The sequence below is a fragment of the Morus notabilis genome, unplaced genomic scaffold, assembly GCF_000414095.1.
Source record: "Morus notabilis unplaced genomic scaffold, ASM41409v2 Scaffold255, whole genome shotgun sequence".
In the NCBI taxonomy this organism is placed as follows: Eukaryota; Viridiplantae; Streptophyta; class Magnoliopsida; order Rosales; family Moraceae; genus Morus; species Morus notabilis.
Window position 1 is genome coordinate 176600 of NW_010365473.1, and position 19274 is coordinate 195873.

The following is a 19274-nucleotide window of genomic DNA, read 5'->3' on the forward strand; positions in this document are numbered from 1 at the left end:
TCTTATGGTGGCCTCGACACGTCAATCTATTCCCACCGCATGCCTAACCTATCTGCTTGACCCGAATGTCGTCCCAACACACTATGCTTGTGGTCACTTCCCTGACATGTCGATCTTGAAACCGTGCTCGAGCCCGAGCTGGTGGTCCTAACCTGTTTACTCAACCCCAATATTGGCCCTAAGCCTAGTGTAAAGGGTTGGTGGGCGAAATACATTAAAAAAGTAGATTTAAATAGGAAAAAAGAGACAAATATCTTTTAAAATGCACGCGTCTTAGATTTTCACTCTTTAGACTTAATTATTACCTTTTAGTCAAAAAATTATAATACTTAAAAAGATATTAATCAAGAAGAAAGAATAAAAATCTTAAAACAATACATTTAAGAGCGAATTCACCAATTTTCTCTCTAGATCATCAACACTTAAAAATATGAAAGCAACATAGTTGTTTAGCACAGTGGAAACATAAAATCTTTTTCAACAGTCAATCTTATAAGTGATTAGGAGCAAAAGCAAATTCTAAATTAAGCTAACATTTGCCATTTGGTGCATATCAAATCAATTTTGTTGGTAATTGGCACTATGTACTTTCCTCCCTCTTCATGTGATTCTTATTTTCTTCATTTTGGGTCCTAAAAAAAGTTGTTCACACACAGCACAACTTTTCATCATTTAGATGCATCTGCACATGGCAACTATATCAAAATTATTTCCATTGTATAGATTAATGTTTTTCCAAAGGAAACCTCTAGAGGGAGATGCCTTAAAAAAATTTACTAATGAAACATTTGTTGGAGAATTTGAGTGTAGAGGGTGAAAAGAATGCAGAAAACAAGAGAAAGGATTTGAGGCGTATAGGAATACTTTCCTTTAAGGTTTTATTTGTCCTCACTTCTTAAAATTTGCTAATGAGTTTTAATGATAAATTACCCCCAAGATACAACAAACAAGGACATGATATCTAACAATAATATTGAGTTCCGGAACATTCTATTAAGTCTGTAAATTTTATGGAGAATTAATAAAGATAAATGTGTCATTTCATAAATGAATGCATCCTCTTTAAACATTACAACCATTGACATAAAGGTACATTTTCAATGTAAAAGTAGATTTTCATAGATTAATATACCTATTATAATAGTTATATCTATTGCTAATTGGTGTACAGATATGTATGAAAACATATCACCAATGAATGTAATGATTCAAGATGTTTAAGATCAAATAACCTTATGAAAACACTGTTTTTTTGCAGAATTTCCGCTGCAGCGGGTGTTTTCCCACTGCAGCGCACAAATGAACCCGAGAGGCTTGAACAAAGGCGCTGCAGCGCCCAAACAAACCCGAGAGGCCTGAAAAAGGGCGCTGCATCGCAAAGTTTTTCGCTGCAGCGCAAACATTTCGGCTGGAGCCAAAATATTTCAGCTGCATCTGAAATATTTTGGCTGCATATGAAATATTGACCGAACCAAACTGCACAGTTTTGTGCAGTTTGTTCGCTGCAGCATTTATAAACCCACTGCAGTGCTTTTAAAGTCTCTTTAACATGAGTTTTTTATGCTTTAACACTCAAACAACTTGTGATCTTGATCAAGACATATTACAATCTCTCTAACAATCCCCCACTAGATTGTAATATTTTTTCAGAATTAACAACGATAAACATACACATACATGAAGGTATATTTCAATTTTAACCTCCAATTAGTGACTATACTTCAAAGTATTCACAAGACAACAGTGTTCTTTGCATTAAAATTTTTCTCTTAAGCAAATACCGAAAATATATCACATATGTGTTATCCCAGACTTAAAATATTTTCCAATCATTTAGCACTATTCTGTCCTTGTGCTCTATCTTAGATTCATGAACATTTATAGGACTAAATCACGGTCTTGTTAGGAACGACACCATGCCTTATGTTTACTTAGGTGAAGTTTTGAATTATATCTCTAGTCACTAAGAGACTCAAACTTCATTAAGAGTATAAACTCAACCTCAACCACGTAGCTATTTTACACCGACATCTTTGAAGGAACTAATTAAATTTTGGTGCTAAGTCGGTCACATAACAATGACTTGTTCTTACCCATTTAACTATGGAATAGCAGTACAACTACTGCATAGTTGAGTTACCATCATCGGTGACTGTTTCAAAGAAAGGTTTCAGTCTCATTCCACTAGATGTTTATTTGACTAAGTCTCTTGAAAGACCTTTCGTCAATGGATCCGCTCGGTTCTTGTTTGTCCTAACATAAACAATATTGATAACACCATCGGTTATCAATTGTTTCACATATTCATGTCTCAAGCTAATATGTCTAGATTTCTCATTATAAACCTTGTTATAAGCTCTAGACAAAGTAGCTTCACTATCGCAGTACAAAGAAATGAATGGCATCGGTTGTGGCCACAACTCAATATCAAACAATAGATTTCTCAGCCATTCTGCTTCTTTGCCTGCAGCTGTAAGTACTATAAACTCGCTCTCCATCGTAGAATGAATGCACGTTTGTTTTTTAGAAGCCCAAGAGACAGCTCCTCCCGCAATTGTGAAATTCCAACCGGATATGGATTTGTTGTCACTTGCACTTGCTATCCAACTTGCATCCAAGTACCCTTCAAGTACTGCCGGATAGTCATTATATGACAATTCCAAATTAATGGTTCTTTTAAAACAACCAAGTACTCTACCAATTGCATTCCAATGTTTAATACCCGAGTTACTCGTGAACCTAGACATTTTGCATACTGCAAATGCTATGTTGGGACTTGTACAATGCATGGCATACATCAAGCTACCAATCGCACTAGCATATTCAAGTTGTGCCACCGCTCGGCATGCATTTTCTAGTAAGTTAATACTAGAATCATATGGGGTATTCGCTTCTTTAAACTTCAAATGATTGAATTTAAGAAGCACTTTTTTAATATAATGAGATTGACACAACGAGTAACCCCTACTATGCTTCCTCACTTTTAAACCTAAGATAGTATCTACCTGACCAAGATCTTTCATCTTAAATTGTGAACTTAGATACTTCTTGGTATCATTTACTCCTTGCATGTTTGTTCCAAAGATAAGCAGTCATCAACATATAAACATATAATCACACCAAAATTATTTATAAATTTAGAGTATATGCATTTATCAGCATTATTATGCTTAAAACCATGAGATAAAATGACATTATCAAATTTCTCATGCCATTGTTTTAGTGCTTGCTTTAAACCATAAAGCGACTTGACTAACTTGCAAACCTTCTTCTCATTTTCAGGCAATACGAACCCTTCAGGTTGTTTCATATAGATTTCCTCATCAAGATCACCATTTAGAAAGGTCGTCTTAACATCCATTTGATGCACATGCAAATTGTATATTGATGCAATTGTAAATAACACTCTTATGGATGTCAATCTAGCTACCGGATCATATGTACCAAAGTAGCCTATATCACGCTTTTGTTTAAAGCCCTTGGCTACCGATCTAACCTTGAATGTTTGTATAGTTATTGCTTATTGGTTTTGATCCCGGAGGGAGATCAATCAAGATCAAGTTTGATTCGACATAATTGAATTCATTTCATCATTCACGGCCTTTCTCCAAAAGGAGGCATCCTTTGAAGACATAGCTTCACTAAATGTCTTTGGATCTTCTTCTACATTAAGCAACAATGGTATTTTTATTAAGTACACCATTTCTATCTCCTTCAACCAAAAAGGTTAAAGCTTGAGATGAAAGAACATTCGGTGCTAAGTCATTTTCTTTTCTTCCACGTTGACTTCTCCTCGGTTTGAAAGTTATCATAGACAATTTCCTTTTATTAGTGGAGGTACCGGGAGTATCAACACATGGTTGGTCAGTGGAAGAATCAAGGCTAAACTTGTTCTCAATAAATTCAACATCTCTTGATTCCACAATCACATTAGAATCTAGAATCAATAATCTCTATGCCTTGAAATTTTCAGCATATCCTACGAAAACATTTTTAATTCCTCTAGCACCTAACTTTGATGATTTAGGGTCAATAACTCTATAGAAGGCTAGACAGCCCCACACCCTTAAATACATCAAGTTTGGTTTTCTTCCTTTCCATACTTCATATGGAGACACATGTGTTTTCATTGATGTAATTCTATTATGAACATGACATGCAGTAAGTAAAGCTGCCCCCCACAAATTATTAGGCAATTTAGCATTAAGAAGCATATAGTTAATCATATCGTTAAAAATCTTATTCTTTCTTTCAGCTAATCCATTTTGTTGAGGAGTAAAAGGGGTTAATCTTTGGTGAATAATACCATGTTCTTCACATAATGCATCAAATTCATTTGAGAAATATTCACCACCTCTATCACTTTGAACCATTTTGATCTTCTTATCTTTTTGGTTATCAACTTTAGCCTTATAAATTTTAAATTTATCAAAGGCTTCATCTTTTGTTCTAAGTAAGTACACATAAGTGTATCTAGAACAATCATCAATGAAAGTGATAAAGTATCTATTTCCTCCTCTTGTCAAAATACCATTATACTCACAAATATCGGTATGAATCATATCCAATATTTGAGTATTTCGTTTGGCTCTAGGAAAAGGTTACTTAGTCATCTTCGCTTGTATGTAAATTTCACACTTATCATTTTTAACATCTTTGTAATTAATCAAACCATATTTAGACATATATTTCAAAGATCTAAAATTTAAGTATGCTAAACGTGTATGACAAACATCAAAAGAGTCAACAATATAAAGAGAATTCATATAATCTTTATTATTAATGCTAAGTTTGTACATGTCATCATAAGAATATTCCTTTTCCAAAAAGACCTCATTCTTAGATACAATACAATTATTGCCCTCAAGTATAATCTGAAGCCCATTCTTACACATTAGACTAGCATATACAAGATTTTTCCTAATATCAGGAACATGAAGAACATTGTTCAAAATAAGTTTCTTTCCAAAAGTAAAGTTGATCTCAACCACACCTCTCCCGGCAACCATCGATGCATCATTATTCCCCATGAGAACCGTTTGTCCTTCCTTTTCCACTTTGTATGATGAGAACAATTTCTTGTCATTACAAACGTCGATTGTGGCACTGGAATCAAGCCACCATTCGGAGAATTTAGTTGCAGCCATGTTAGGTGCAATAATCATGTCAATTTGCATCTCTGATACCATAGCGCATATGTCTTCGGATTTTTCTTCAACAGTATTGGCTTTGTTGGTGTTAACTTCTTCCTTTTTCTTCTTGTATCTGCAGTCATTTTGGTAATGGCCTTTCTTTCCACAAAAGAAACAATTTTTAGAAAATTTCTTTTGGCCATTACCGGGCTTTTTGAACTTCTTGTCATTATTGACTTTAAAGTTCTTGAAAACTTACTAGCTTCGGCAACTTTAACCTTAGAGAAATCTATAATCTTGCCATTGGGATCACGAGACTTAGTCTCTTCTTCGATCCTCAAGTGTTTTTGTAATTCCTTCAAAGTTATGTCATTTCTCCTATGAAGGAGTTTCTTTCTATAACCATTACAACTTTGAGGCAATTTAGCAATAATTGCCCCCACTTAAAATGATTTAGAAATTTCAACTGTCAATTCACGAAACTTAGTAACAATGACTTGCAATTCATGTATTTGATCTAAAATGGACTTGGTATCAACCATGACAAATTCAAGATATTTCAAGATGGGGAATTTGTCTATACCTTCTTTCTCAGTTTTGTATTTGTATTCAAGAGCGTTCCAAATCTCCACTGGAGACTCCATCGAGTTGTAGAGATCATAGAGCCTATCAGAGAGAGTGTTGAGAATATGACCCCGGCACATGACTTCATCATCTTCACGCTTCTTCCTTACAGCCTTCAATTCATCAGAATCATCCTCTTTTGGTTCCGAAAATGGCTCCAATTTCGGATCAATCACATAGGCGATCTTGAGCACGGTGATAAGGAAGAATAACTTTCCCTTCCAGCGGGTGAAATCGGTACCATTGAATCGATCAAGTTGGAATTCAGATTGAGAAAAGACGCCATGTTCTTTTCAACCTCCATTGTAGCAAGATAAAACCTTAAAAATTGTTAGAGAATTTGAGTGTAGATGGTGAAAAGAATAGAGAAAACAAGAGAGAGGGTTTGAGGCGTATAAGAATACTTTCCTTTAAGACTTTATTTGCCCTCACTTCTCAAAGTTTACTAATGAATTTTAATGGCAAATTACCCCAAGATACAACAAACCCTTGAACACAATATCTAGCAATAATATTGAGTTCTAGAACATTCTAGTAAGTCTGTAAATTTTCTAGAGAACTAATAAAGACAGATGTGTCATTTTATGAATGAATGCATCATCTTTAAACATTTCAACCATTCACATAAAGGTACATTTTCAATGTAAATGTATCTTTTCGTGGATTAATACACATATTATAATAGTTATATCTATTGCTAATTCGTGTACACATATGTATGAAAACATATCACCAATGGATGTAATGATTTAAGACGTTTCAGATCACATAACCTCATGAAAACACTATTTTACTGCAGAATTTCTACTATAGCGGGTGTTTTCCCGCTGCAACGCACAAACGGACCCAAGAGGCCTGAAAAAGGGCGCTGCAGCGTAAATATTTCCGCTGCGGCCGAAATATTTTGGTTGCAATCGAAATATTTTAGTTGCAGTCGAAATATTGGCCGAACCAAATTGCACAGTTTTATGGAGTTTGTCCGCTGCAGCATTTATAAACCCGCTGCAATGCTTTTGAAGTCCCTTTAACATGAGTTTTTCATGTTTTAACACTCAAACAACTTGTGATCTTGATCAAGACGTATTACAATCTCTCTAACAACTTTATGTTTAACCGTTGGATTAAATTTTTAACGGTTAGATCTATGCAGATCCGTTTTAAAAATCTGTGGCGCGCCGCAGATAACTACTCCCTTTGCAAATATGACCGTTAGAAAAGTAATCTAATGGTGAAAACATGGTGTTCTACAGGGTGGATTTTTTTAGGAGGTCTCACCGTAAAGAAAGCCTTTTCTAAATTAATTATAAACGAAACTTGTATTCGTCAAACTATTAAAAAACTAGGCTTTCTATACAGTGAGACCTCCTAAAAAATCAACAGTGGAACACCATGTTTTAACCATTGGATTACTTGTTCAACAGTCAGATCTACAGAGAGAGCAGTTCTGTAACGACTGGGAAAATTTCAGGTCTAATCTGGACAGTTCGACATTTTGACTATAAATTCTTCCGGAACGAAAAGCAGTAGAATTTTTAGTTTGATCAAGAAAATGCCATGTAGAAACTTTATGTACGGGGTAAAATCTCTCGAAAAGTGTAAGGTTATAATACGAATATTTTTACAAAAAAAATTCGTAAATATCAATTATAAATAGTGAAATATCAGTTAAAAGTTAAAAATTTTAACAGGTATATTTTAGTTATGAAAAACTGAAATATTTGGTTTGTGACCAAATGACCAGTTAGAAAAAGAGTAGAAATATTGGAAGTAAGGAAAATAGCAAAAGTTCCTGAAACAGAATTTTCCCGAGTCAGTAAAAACAGGAAACTGCTAAAAAAATGAGTACCGTAAGGGTACGCATTTTGGGCAATTCTGAATCAAAAGAATGAAAATTTCAAAAAAAGAAATTGACTAAGCAGATACCCAAGAAAATTGGGTTGGACATGAGAAGTTTGACCTAGGGTGCTCGACAGTCCAGAAAAACAGTATAGAACCTGTACTGGTTGTGGAACTATCAGTACCGGAAAGAAACTAGTTTCGAGAAACGAAAAGTTTAGTCTCAACAAGAGAAACGTGGGGAACATGGAACCACTTAAATTAAGTGTTAAACTTAGTCAGAGTTAGTAAAATTTAATTATGGAAATTAAAGTAATTTTCCTTAATCTAAAAAGTAATATTCGATATTATTAAAAATATTATTATAATATTCATTACACTTAAAAGTGGCCTACGGAAGCACATTAGAAGCCACACTTTTTCTTCTTGTCTATGTGTGGCCGAGAGAAGAGGAAAAAGAGGAAAAAGAGGAAAAAGAGGAAAAAGAGAGAAAATCAAGGAATCACCCGATTTCACAAAAATTTCTTTCGTTCAGTCCAGTAGAAACGCAACCCGAGGCATTCTAGCGGGAAATCTCAACTTTTCGAGGTAAGATTTCAGATTTTTCATGAGAAACTGCTTGCTTTTTCGTTCTGATGAATAGTAACTCATCTCGAAAAAAATCCGTAAAACTGAAAAATGAAACCGAGGTTTTGTTGGGGACTAGGATAGGAGTTCAACGTGTAATTATGGAAACGATTGAACAAAAATTTTTAGATTTACACTAAGAAATCTGAAAACCCTAGAAATGGAGAAAATGTGTTTTGTTCAATTTTATGTTGGAATTTGTGTTCAAGAATATGAATCTTGACTCCAGGTATCGAAATCGGAATTAGAACGAGTTATTGAAAACTCGGGAAACGAGAAAAACAAGGCGAAACTCTGCCGAAATTTAGTTTGAGTAATTTGAACTAACACTGAATTTCAAGAGGAATATGGGATTAAAAGGTGAAAAGAAAGATGTTTCGATAATCGGTGATGGTTAGAAAACCGAACACAACGAGAATTCACAGTTTTGGACCGAAACTGAGAATTAGGCCCATGACTGAGTAACTTGCACGGCTTTAGTGCAAATCCTTGAGATAGGAAATGGTTTGAGGTTGAATACCAAATATAAGGATTGTAGACCTTTCCGAAGTAAATTTCAATGTAATTATTGATCTTAGATTCTCTATCTAACGATCGAAAAATTTATGCAATACGGCCGATCAACGATTGAAGTCGGAAAGCGTCAAGAGAGACAAAGGACGCGCTATTAGTGAAGCTTCGGTAAGTACAATAGTTTTTCTATGGCTATATCACGAACAAGCTTACTTTTCTATGTTGCACAAAAATTGTGCATATGGTAGAATTTTGAATGTTAGATACAATGTGAATGTTAGATACTATGTTAGGTATGTATCTATAAGACTTATGTAATCGTGGAACTTTATTCTGCAAAAAAGGATGTATTGATTTTAAGTCAAAATCAAACTAAGAGAAATGAAAGGTTAAACTTTAACGAAAAGTTAATCTCATGATAAAATGCTCAATAATGCACAAATTCATAAGATTTAACTAAAGTTACCGTTTCAATGAGAAAATTGATAAACGGTAAGAGACTAAACGTCCTGTTTGTACCAACCTTCGAATGAAAGGTTATTATGAGACTATGAAAGATATGAAACCATGACTGAGTTAGATTGGTTAGCTACCCCACTCCTCACTGGTTATGCGCGTTATGGTACAACAGGACATGGCTCATAAGAAGTATAAGACATGAAAATGAAAAACATAAACCATTCCATATAAAGGTATGGTATCTGTAAAGAAGAATGAAAAGTATGAGAAACAGAAAATGAAAGTCGTTCAGAACGTGAAAATACGATGTGAACAACTAAAATGAGAAAGCAGAACAAAGAATGTAATGAAAGAAGAAGAACATAAGCCATACATATTTTAGTAACACAGAATGTATTATGATATATGACATGAATGCATATATGGGGATGCATAATTATTGCATCTGTTATGACCTATCGATACATGTTGAGCGAAAGCTCATTAACTTTGTTCGTGTTGTAGGAAGCACGGGTAAGGCACCGGCTCCCTGAACTTGTTGTTGGGCATGCAGAGAGGGTGCAGCAGTGGAATGTGGGCAAGTGGGTTGTGGATGTATCACGTGTTTTGGAAATGCTGCGGAACCTTATGTGTAAAATGAAATAGTGTTTATGAGTATAAATGACTTATGTAATGAAGGAATAGTTCACGAGACAATAAGGCTATGTATAGCAACCTCTAGTCATAAGGTATGGTTAATGTAACGAATTGCTACAGCAATTCGTAATAGTTGAAAACGGATTGCTACAGCAATTCGTAATAGTTGAAAACGGATTGCTACAGCAATTCCTAATAGCTGAAAACGAATTGCTACAGCAATTCCTAATAGCTGAAAACGAATTGCTACAGCAATTCGTAATAGTTGAAAATGGATTGCTACAGCAATTCATAATAGATGAGAATGGATTGCTACAGCAATTGCTAACAGTTAAAAATGAATTGCTACAACAATTCGTAATAGTTGAAAATAGAATGCTACAGCATTTAGACACGAATAAAAATGAAAAAAAAAGGGTATGAAATTTTAAGGAGTTATAACTAGTAAACGGTAGAGATTATGAAATGTTAAGTATGAGCATATGATGATGATCAAAAGTTAGGGTCGTCACAGTTGGTATCAGAGCGACGATTCTGTCACCCACCCACATTCTGCTGAGCATCTGACTCTATATGTCCAAGTAAGTTATTATTTCTTTTGAATTTATAATTCAGTGTGTAAGTTTTGTCCTTATAGGATATACGATATGGTTCGAACAAGACGAACTCGAATGGTACCACGAGGGTTGCATAGAAGAAGTATCCGAGGTCGAGAAAGGGGAAGACGTCCTCATATGCTACCTCCGATACAAGAAGTGGAACCTGTTCCTTTAGAGGTACCTCTGCAACCCGTACAACCTAATAGAGTAGCTGAGCCACCCTCGATTGATAGGGAAGTGCAAGAAGCTATGATTAGAGACCCAATAGGATCTAAGGTCGCTGCAAGAGCTGCTTTTGCACTTTATAAGTGTAATCCACCTATGTATGATGGTCAGGCTCACCCAACCAAATTACAAGACTGGCTACACCGAATGGAATATTTGATGGTGGTCTGTGATATTGATAAGAGTGATTAGGTGATTCTAGCTGCCGGCCTATTAGAGTCCGACGCTAGACAGTTTTGGAGAGCTGCGGTGGAGATAAGAAATGCACATGAGGTGCCATAGGGCAATTTTTTTAGCTTACTGCTAGCTCAATTTCCACCAAGAGAGGCACCCGTAAGGATGGCACCAGAGGTTGCTTCTACCTCACAGGCTCAACCACATGCTGGGGAGACCGAATTTAGGAGAATGGATAAGTATATACATAAGGTCGATAAATTTAAGATGCGACCTTATGACATTGTGGCAATCTACGTTGAACGGTTCTTTAGTGAGATTATGACTGATCGCACTATCAAGCTAAAGGAACATGATGCGTGTTTCATATTTTGGAGGGGGTTAACAGAAGAGTTGCGAACTATGGTATTTCCACGATGGGAAGTTACATATACCCTCAACCAGTTTTTAGAGGAAGTGACGCAGTTAGAAGAAACCTTGGCTGTAGAACGAGAGGAACAAGAACGGCGCGTTAGTGAGCGTCGAATGGAGTTTGAACATAGGCAAAGAGAATACCTACGTAGAAATAGATCAGTAGAGGTGTGTTCCGGAATCGAAGTTGGAACAACATCAACACCCCAACAACAGGGACAAGCAAACGTGGATCCCCAAAACACTGTAAATACAAGTGAAGAAGAAGATCCGGAGGAGGATTTTGGGGAGGCTAATGGGAATTATACAGATGTATAGTATGATGTAGCGTTTTGATGATGATGTTACACTGTAATAATGTAAAAATGTACTATAGATGTATAAGATAATAATACTTGTCTTATGTAAGTAATGAATGATGAATGTATATGTATGTTTGAGCGGATATATGTATGTATGTGTGTACATGTATACAAATGAATCAAATACAGGAAGAAGAAATACAGTTACCTAAGGAACGCATTTTTTTTCAAATGATAAGTGTGGTCAAAATGCTACAAGAATGCTACCACATTTAATAAAAGTTGTATTATTTTAAAACAACTTTATGTTATGAGATGATGCTAAGATTTATTTAGATTCATACATACACACATATCCGGAAAGTTAACTATGTTTACCATTATTCCTCTTATGTAGTCACACGGAAACATGGTTCGCCCACATAGAGAACGCTTGGTACAAGAAATAGGAGTGGATTTAGCTGCCACCCTAGCTGACTTACGAGCCAGACTGGAGGCTCAAGAGCAGGAAAATAGAAATTTACGGGCACAGTTAGAGCAAAGAGACCAGGAACAGGAGCGAAGAATAGCGCCACATGTTCAACCGGCACCGCAACCAGAGCCTGCGGCGATGCTAGAAGTGGTGCCACAAGCTATGCCTGTCCCTTATATGTGCGGTTTCGCAGGATGAAGCCACCAGAATTTGAAGGTTCCACTGACCCGCTAGAAGCCGAAGAGTGGTTAACTTCACTCCAAACGATTCTGGATTTCGTGAATCTAACGGAGCAAGAAAAAGTTATTTGTGCTTCGTATGTGTTAAAGAAAGATGCCCGCTACTGGTGGGAGACAGTGGTAATGAGAAGAAATGTGGCAACAATGACATGGAATGAATTCTTAGGGGAATTCAATGCTAAGTACTATGATACTGTAGGTCTCCGAGCTCAACAAAATGAATTCAATAATTTGAAGCAAGGTGATATGATTGTTATGGAGGCTTGTCGTAAGTTCGATCGATTGGCAAGGCTATTCCCTCAGCTAGTGCCAACAGAAATAGAAAGGGTGCGACGAATGTTAGTGATGTTTCGCCCTGAAATAGCTACAGTGGTAGACAGTGGGGAAAGACCACCCACAACAGTGGCGGATTGTGTTGGTAGAGCAGTCCGAGCAGAATATCACCTAGCCCAAGCTAAGGAGGAAACAGCCAAATTCTGGGAAGCAAAGAAAAAGGAACAAGCCCAGGCAAAGCAAACCCAAAAGGGGAATCAAAAGAATAATCAAGCAGGTCAAAGTAACCAAGCTAACAAGATGGGACAAGGAAATTGACCCCCACAGAGTCGTCCACAGAATAACCAGAACCCGAATAAGAGGAAGAGAAATTTTGATGGAAATCGAAACTTTAATTCCCAAAGTCTGCAACAGAAGCAAGAACGCAACACGAATATAGTCGAGTGTTCTAAGTGCGGCAAGAAACATTTGGGTGTATGTAGATATGGAACAAACAGTTGCTATACATGTGGCAAAGAGGGCCATTATTCCTGGAACTGTCCTCAGAATTCAAATAGACAGCCTACTAGCCAGGCAAATGCGATGCAGATAAGAGTTGAGGAGATGCAACCTCAACAAGATAGAGTAGAAGTCCCGCCACAAACCAATGCTAGGTTGTTGGCATACACGAGGTATAATGCAGAAGCTGGCACGTCAAGAGTTGGGACAGGTCAGCTTACTATTGCTCAACACACAACATACGCATTATTTGATTCCAGTGCATCACATTCATTTGCATCATATGGATTTGCTGAGAAGTTAAATTATGCTAAGAATAGAATTGGTCATACATTTAGGACTACCCTGCCTTATGGGGAAATTCTATTGTCTGAATTTAAGCTAGAGCATGTACCGATAGTCATAGCTAATAGAGAGCTATACACAGATCTAATCGTATTAAAGATAATCGACTACGACGTCATCCTAGGAATGGATTTCTTAGGAAAATATCAAGCAACTATCGATTTTCGTAATGGGAAGGTGCTTTTCTGACCCGATGGGGAAGAAACTTTTGAGTATGTTGATCGCTCTAAGCGTACCCGCAGACGAGTAATTAATGCAATGGAAGCAAGGAAATTACTTACTAATGGTTGCGAAGGATATTTAGTACATATTGTGGACACGACTAAAACTGATAAGTTGCAACCAAAAGATGTACCGATAGTTCAAGAGTTTCTGGAAGTCTTTCCGGAAGAATTACCAGGATTACCACCAGAACGTGAGATTTCATTTGAAATCAGACTTTTACCTGGAACGGCACCGATTTCTAAGGCTCCTTATAGAATGGCTCCAGCAGAACTTAAGAAGTTAAAAATGCAACTGCAGGAATTAATGGACAAAGGATTTATCCGACCAAGTTATTCGCCTTGGGGAGCTCCTGTATTGTTTGTAAAGAAGAAAGATGGCACATTGAGAATGTGTATTGACTATCGTGAGCTCAATAAGGTCACGATAAAGAATAAATATCCTTTGCCCATGATCGATGACTTATTCGACCAACTCAAAAGGGCGGTAATATTCTCAAAGATTGATTTGCGATCTGGATACCACCAATTGAGGATTAAGGAACAAGATATACCAAAGACGGCTTTCAGAACACGTTATGAACATTACGAGTTTCTAGTAATGCCGTTTGGACTAACTAATGCCCCAGCAGCTTTTATGGACTCAATGAATCGTGTTTTCAAGGAGTATTTGGATAAATTTGTTATCATTTTTTATCGATGACATACTAATTTATTCAAAAAATCATAAGAAACATGAAGAGCACTTGAGAATTACTCTTCAAACGCTGAAAAGACATCAGCTATATGCTAAATTCTCTAGGTGCGAATTTTGGCTCAACGAAGTTCATTTCTTGGGGCATGTAGTTTCGAAAGATGGGATCTCGGTGGATCCGGTAAAGATTGAAGTTGTTAGTAATTGGGCCGTACCAAGAAACGTAACAGAGATTCGTAGTTTCTTAAGTTTGGCCGGATATTACAGGGGATTTGTAGAGGGTTTTGCAAAACTAGTTGCACCACTCACTACTCTCACACAAAAAGAAAAGAAGTATGAATGGACGGAGAAATGTGAGGAAAGTTTTCAAGAATTGAAGCAAAAGCTAACTACTGCACCAATTCTTACGATCCCAAAGGATGGAGAAAACTATGACGTATACAGTGATGCTTCCAAACTAGGGCTGGGAGCGGTACTGATGCAAAATGGAAAGGTAATTGTGTATACGTCTAGACAATGGAAAACTCATGAGAGAAACTATCCTACTCATGATCTTGAATTAGCAGCAGTAGTTTTTGCTTTAAAGATATATAGGCATTATTTATATGGTGCACAATGTCAGATTTTCACTGATCATAAGAGCCTTAAGTATTTCTTCACTCAGAAGGAACTTAATATGAGGCAACGCAGATGGTTGGAGTTAGTAAAGGATTATGATTGTTAAATCCTTTATCACCCTGGAAAAGCCAATAGGGTAGCTGATGCTTTAAGTCGTAAGACTACTGAATTAAGTCATATGTCATTGGATAGATTTCCAACACCTTTACAGAAGGATATTCATTCATTAGGGTTGGAGCTAATTACAGGCAAATTAGCCACTCTACAGATATAACCATCTATTTTTGACAAGATGGCAACGGCTCAACGTCAAGATTCTACTTTTAACAAGTATTGGAAAGAAGTTGAAGAAGGAAAAGAGACAGAGTTCAAAGTCTCTGATAAGGGAATACTCACATTTCGAGGAAGAATTTGTGTTCCAAAAGATGAAAGTCTTAAGAGTCAAATTCTTTCTGAAGCTCATAGTACCCCTTATTCGATACATCCAGGGGCGACTAAGATGTATCAAGATCTAAAACAACACTTTTGGTGGAGATACATGAAAAATGACATCGTGGACTACGTTGGTCGGTGTCTAACATGTCAAAAGATTAAAGCGGAGCATAAACGTACAGCTGGAGAGTTGCAACCTTTAGATGTTCCAGAATGGAAATGGGAGCATATAACCATGGATTTTATGGTGGGACTACCCAAAACAAGTGAAGGTTACGATGCAATATGGGTAATTATTGATAGATTGACTAAATCTGCCCATTTTGTACCCATAAAAGTGACGTATACCCTAGAAAAGTTAGCAGAGTTGTACGTCAACAACATAGTTAGACTGCATGGAATACCATTATCCATTGTCTCAGATCAGGATAGCCGTTTTACCTCCATGTTTTGGAAGAGTGTACAAGAAGCCATGGGCTCAGAATTAAGATTTAGCACAGCTTTTCATCCTTAGACGGATGGATAGTCAGAACGTACCATCCAAACTTTGGAAGATATGCTTAGGGCATGTGTGATGGATTTTAAAGGAGCATGGAATAAGAAACTGTCTTTGATTGAATTCTCGTATAACAACAGTTATCAAGCTTCAATCGGTATGCCACCGTATGAAGCTTTGTATGGAAGAAAATGCAGGTCTCCCATTCATTGGTATGAAACCAGGGAGAAGTAGTTGCATAAGACAGAATTCATTCAGGAGGCGGTTGAATCTATCCAGAAAATCCATCAAAAGATGAAGACGGCACAGGACCGTCAGAAAAGCTATGCTGATAAGCGTAGAAGACCCTTGGAGTTTAATGAAGAGGATTCAGTCTTCTTGAAAATCGCACCTATAAAAGGTGTTATGCGTTTTGGCAAGAAAGGCAAATTGAGCCCAAGGTATATAGGACCTTTCTAGATTGTCAAGCGAATAGGGAAAGTAGCCTATCGATTGGCTTTACCGCCAGAATTAGCTGCGGTACATGATGTGTTCCACGTCTCGATGTTAAAGAAGTATATACCTGATCCGTCCCATGTTATAGAACATGAACCGATTCAGATTCATGAAGACATGACTTATGAGGAACAACCGGTGCAAATACTGGCATGAGAAGAGAAGCGTCTTCGTAATCGAAGTATTCCACATGTAAAGATACTGTGGAGGAATCAAAAAGTGGAATAAGCAACATGGGAACGCGAAGATGAAATGAGAAGGAAATACCCCCATTTGTTCTAATTTTCAGGACGAAAATTTCTTAAGGATGGGTGAATGTAACGACCGGGAAAATTTCATGTCTAATCTGGACAGTTCGGCATTTTGACCATAAATTCTTCCGGAACGAAAAGCAGTAGAATTTTTAGTTTGATCAAGAAAATGCTATGTAGAAACTTTATTTACGGGGTAAAATCTCCCGAAAAGTGAAAGGTTATAATACGAATATTTTTACAAAGATAATTCGTAAATATCAGTTATGAATAGTGAAATATCAGTTAAAAGTTAAAAATTTTAACAGGTATATTTTAGTTATGAAAAACTGAAATATTTGGTTTGTGACCAAATGACCAGTTAGAAAAAGAGTAGAAATATTGGAAGTAAGGAAAATAGCAAAAGTTCCTGAAACATAATTTTCCCGAGACAGTTAAAACGGAAAACTGCTAAAAAAACGAGTACCGTAAGGGTACGCATTTTGGGCAATTCTGAGTCAAAAGAATGAAAATTTCAAAAAAAGAAATTGACTAAGGAGATACCCAAAAAAATTGGGTTGGACATGAGAAGTTTGACCTAGGGTGCTCGATAGTCCAGAAAAACAGTATAGAACCTGTACTGGTTGTGGAACTATCAGTACCGAAAAGAAACTAGTTTCGAGAAACGGAAAGTTTAGTCTCGACAAGAGAAATATGGGGAACATAGAACCACTTAAATTAAGTGTTAAACTTAATTAGAGTTAGTAAAATTTAATTATGGAAATTAAAGTAATTTTCCTTAATTTAAAAAGTAATTCGATATTATTAAAAATATTATTATAATATTCATTACACTTAAAAGTGGCCTACGGAAGCACATTAGAAGCCACATTTGTTCTTTTTGTCTCTATGTGTGGCCGAGAGAAGAGGGAAAAGAGGAAAAAGAGAGAAAATCAAGGAATCACCCGATTTCACTGAAATTTCTTCCGTTCAGTCCGGTAGAAATGCTACCCGAGGCATTCTAACGGGAAATCTCAACTTTTCGAGGTAAGATTTTCGGATTTTTCATGAGAAACTGCTTGCTTTTTCGTTTTGATGAATAGTAACTCATCTCGAAAAAAATCCGTAAAACTGAAAAATGAAACCGATGTTTTGTCGGGGACTATGATAGGAGTTCAACGTGTAATTATGGAAACGATTGAACAAAAAATTTTGAATTTGCACTAAGAAATCCGAAAACCCTAGAAATGGAGAAAATGTGTTTTGTTCAATTTTATGTTGGAATTTGTGTTCAATAATATGAATCTTGACTCCAGGTATCGAAATCGGAATTAGAACGAGTTATTGAAAACTCGGGAAACGAGAAAAACAAGGCGAAACTCTGCCGAAATTTAGTTTGAGTAATTTGAACTACCACTGAATTTCAAGAGGAATATGGGATTAAAATGTGAAAAGAAAGATATTTCGATAATCGGTGATGGTTAGAAAATCGAACACAACGAGAATTCACAGTTTTGGACCGAAACTGAGAATTAGGCCCATGACTGAGTAACTTGCACGGTTTTAGTGCAAATCCTTGAGATAGGAAATGGTTTGAGGTTGAATACCAAATATAAGGATTGTAGACCTTTCCGAAGTAAATTTCAATGTAATTATTGATCTTAGATTCTCTATCTAACGATCGAAAAATTTATGCAATACGGCCGATCATCGATTGAAGTCGGAAAGCGTCAAGAGAGACAAATGACGCGCTGTTAGTGAAGCTTCGGTAAGTACAATAGTTTTTCTATGGCTATATCACGAACAAGCTTACTTTTCTATGTTGTACAAAAATTGTGCATATGGTAGAGTTTTGAATGTTAGATACAATGTGAATGTTAGATACTATGTTAGGTATGTATCTATAAGACTTATGTAATCATAGAACTTTATTTTGCAAAAAAGGATGTATTGATTTTAAGTCGAAATCAAACTAAGAGAAATGAAAGGTTAAACTTTAACGAAAAGTTAATCTCATGATAAAATTCTCAATAATTCACAAATTCATAAGATTTAACTAAAGTTACCGTTTCAATGAGAAAATTGATAAACGGTAAGAGACTAAACGTCCTGTTTGTACTAGCCTTCGAAGGAAATGTTATTATGAGAGTATGAAAGATATGAAACCATGACTGAGTTGGATGGGTTAGCTACCCCACTCCTCACTGATTATGCGCGTTATGGTACAACAGGACATGGCCCATAAGAAGTATAAGACATGAAAATGAAAAACATAAACCATTCCATATAAAGGTATGGTATCTGTAAAGAAGAATGAAAAGAATGAGAAACAGAAAATGAAAGTCGTTCAGAACGTGAAAATACGATGTGAACAACTAAAATGAGAAAGCAGAACAAAGAATGTAATGAAAGGAGAAGAACATAAGTCATACACGTTTTAGTAACACAGAATGTATTATGATATATGACATGAATGCATATATGGGTATGCATAATTATTGCATCTGTTATGACCTATTGATACTTGTTGAGCGAAAGCTCATTAAGTTTGTTCGTGTTGTAGGAAGCACGGGTAAGGCACTGGCTCCCTGAACTTGTTGTTGGGCATGCAGAGAGGGTGCAGTAGTGGAATGTGGGCAAGTGGGTTGTGGATGTATCACGTGTTTTGAAAATACTGCGGAACCTTATGTGTAAAATGAAATAGTGTTTATGAGTATAAATGG

General features: G+C 36.3%; 1 protein-coding gene across 1 annotated transcript; it reads right to left on the bottom strand.

Annotated features, from left to right (window-relative positions):
• Positions 1-3556: 3556 nt before the first annotated feature.
• On the bottom strand, positions 3557-6060 carry LOC112093571. The gene is made up of 5 exons (XM_024172266.1): positions 5998-6060; positions 5716-5941; positions 5392-5574; positions 4833-5287; positions 3557-3712 (listed from the first exon to the last, which is right to left on the bottom strand). The coding sequence occupies exons 1-5, from the start codon at positions 6058-6060 to the stop codon at positions 3557-3559; spliced, it is 1083 nt and encodes a 360-aa protein (XP_024028034.1).
• Between the last annotated feature and the right edge of the window lie 13214 nt (positions 6061-19274).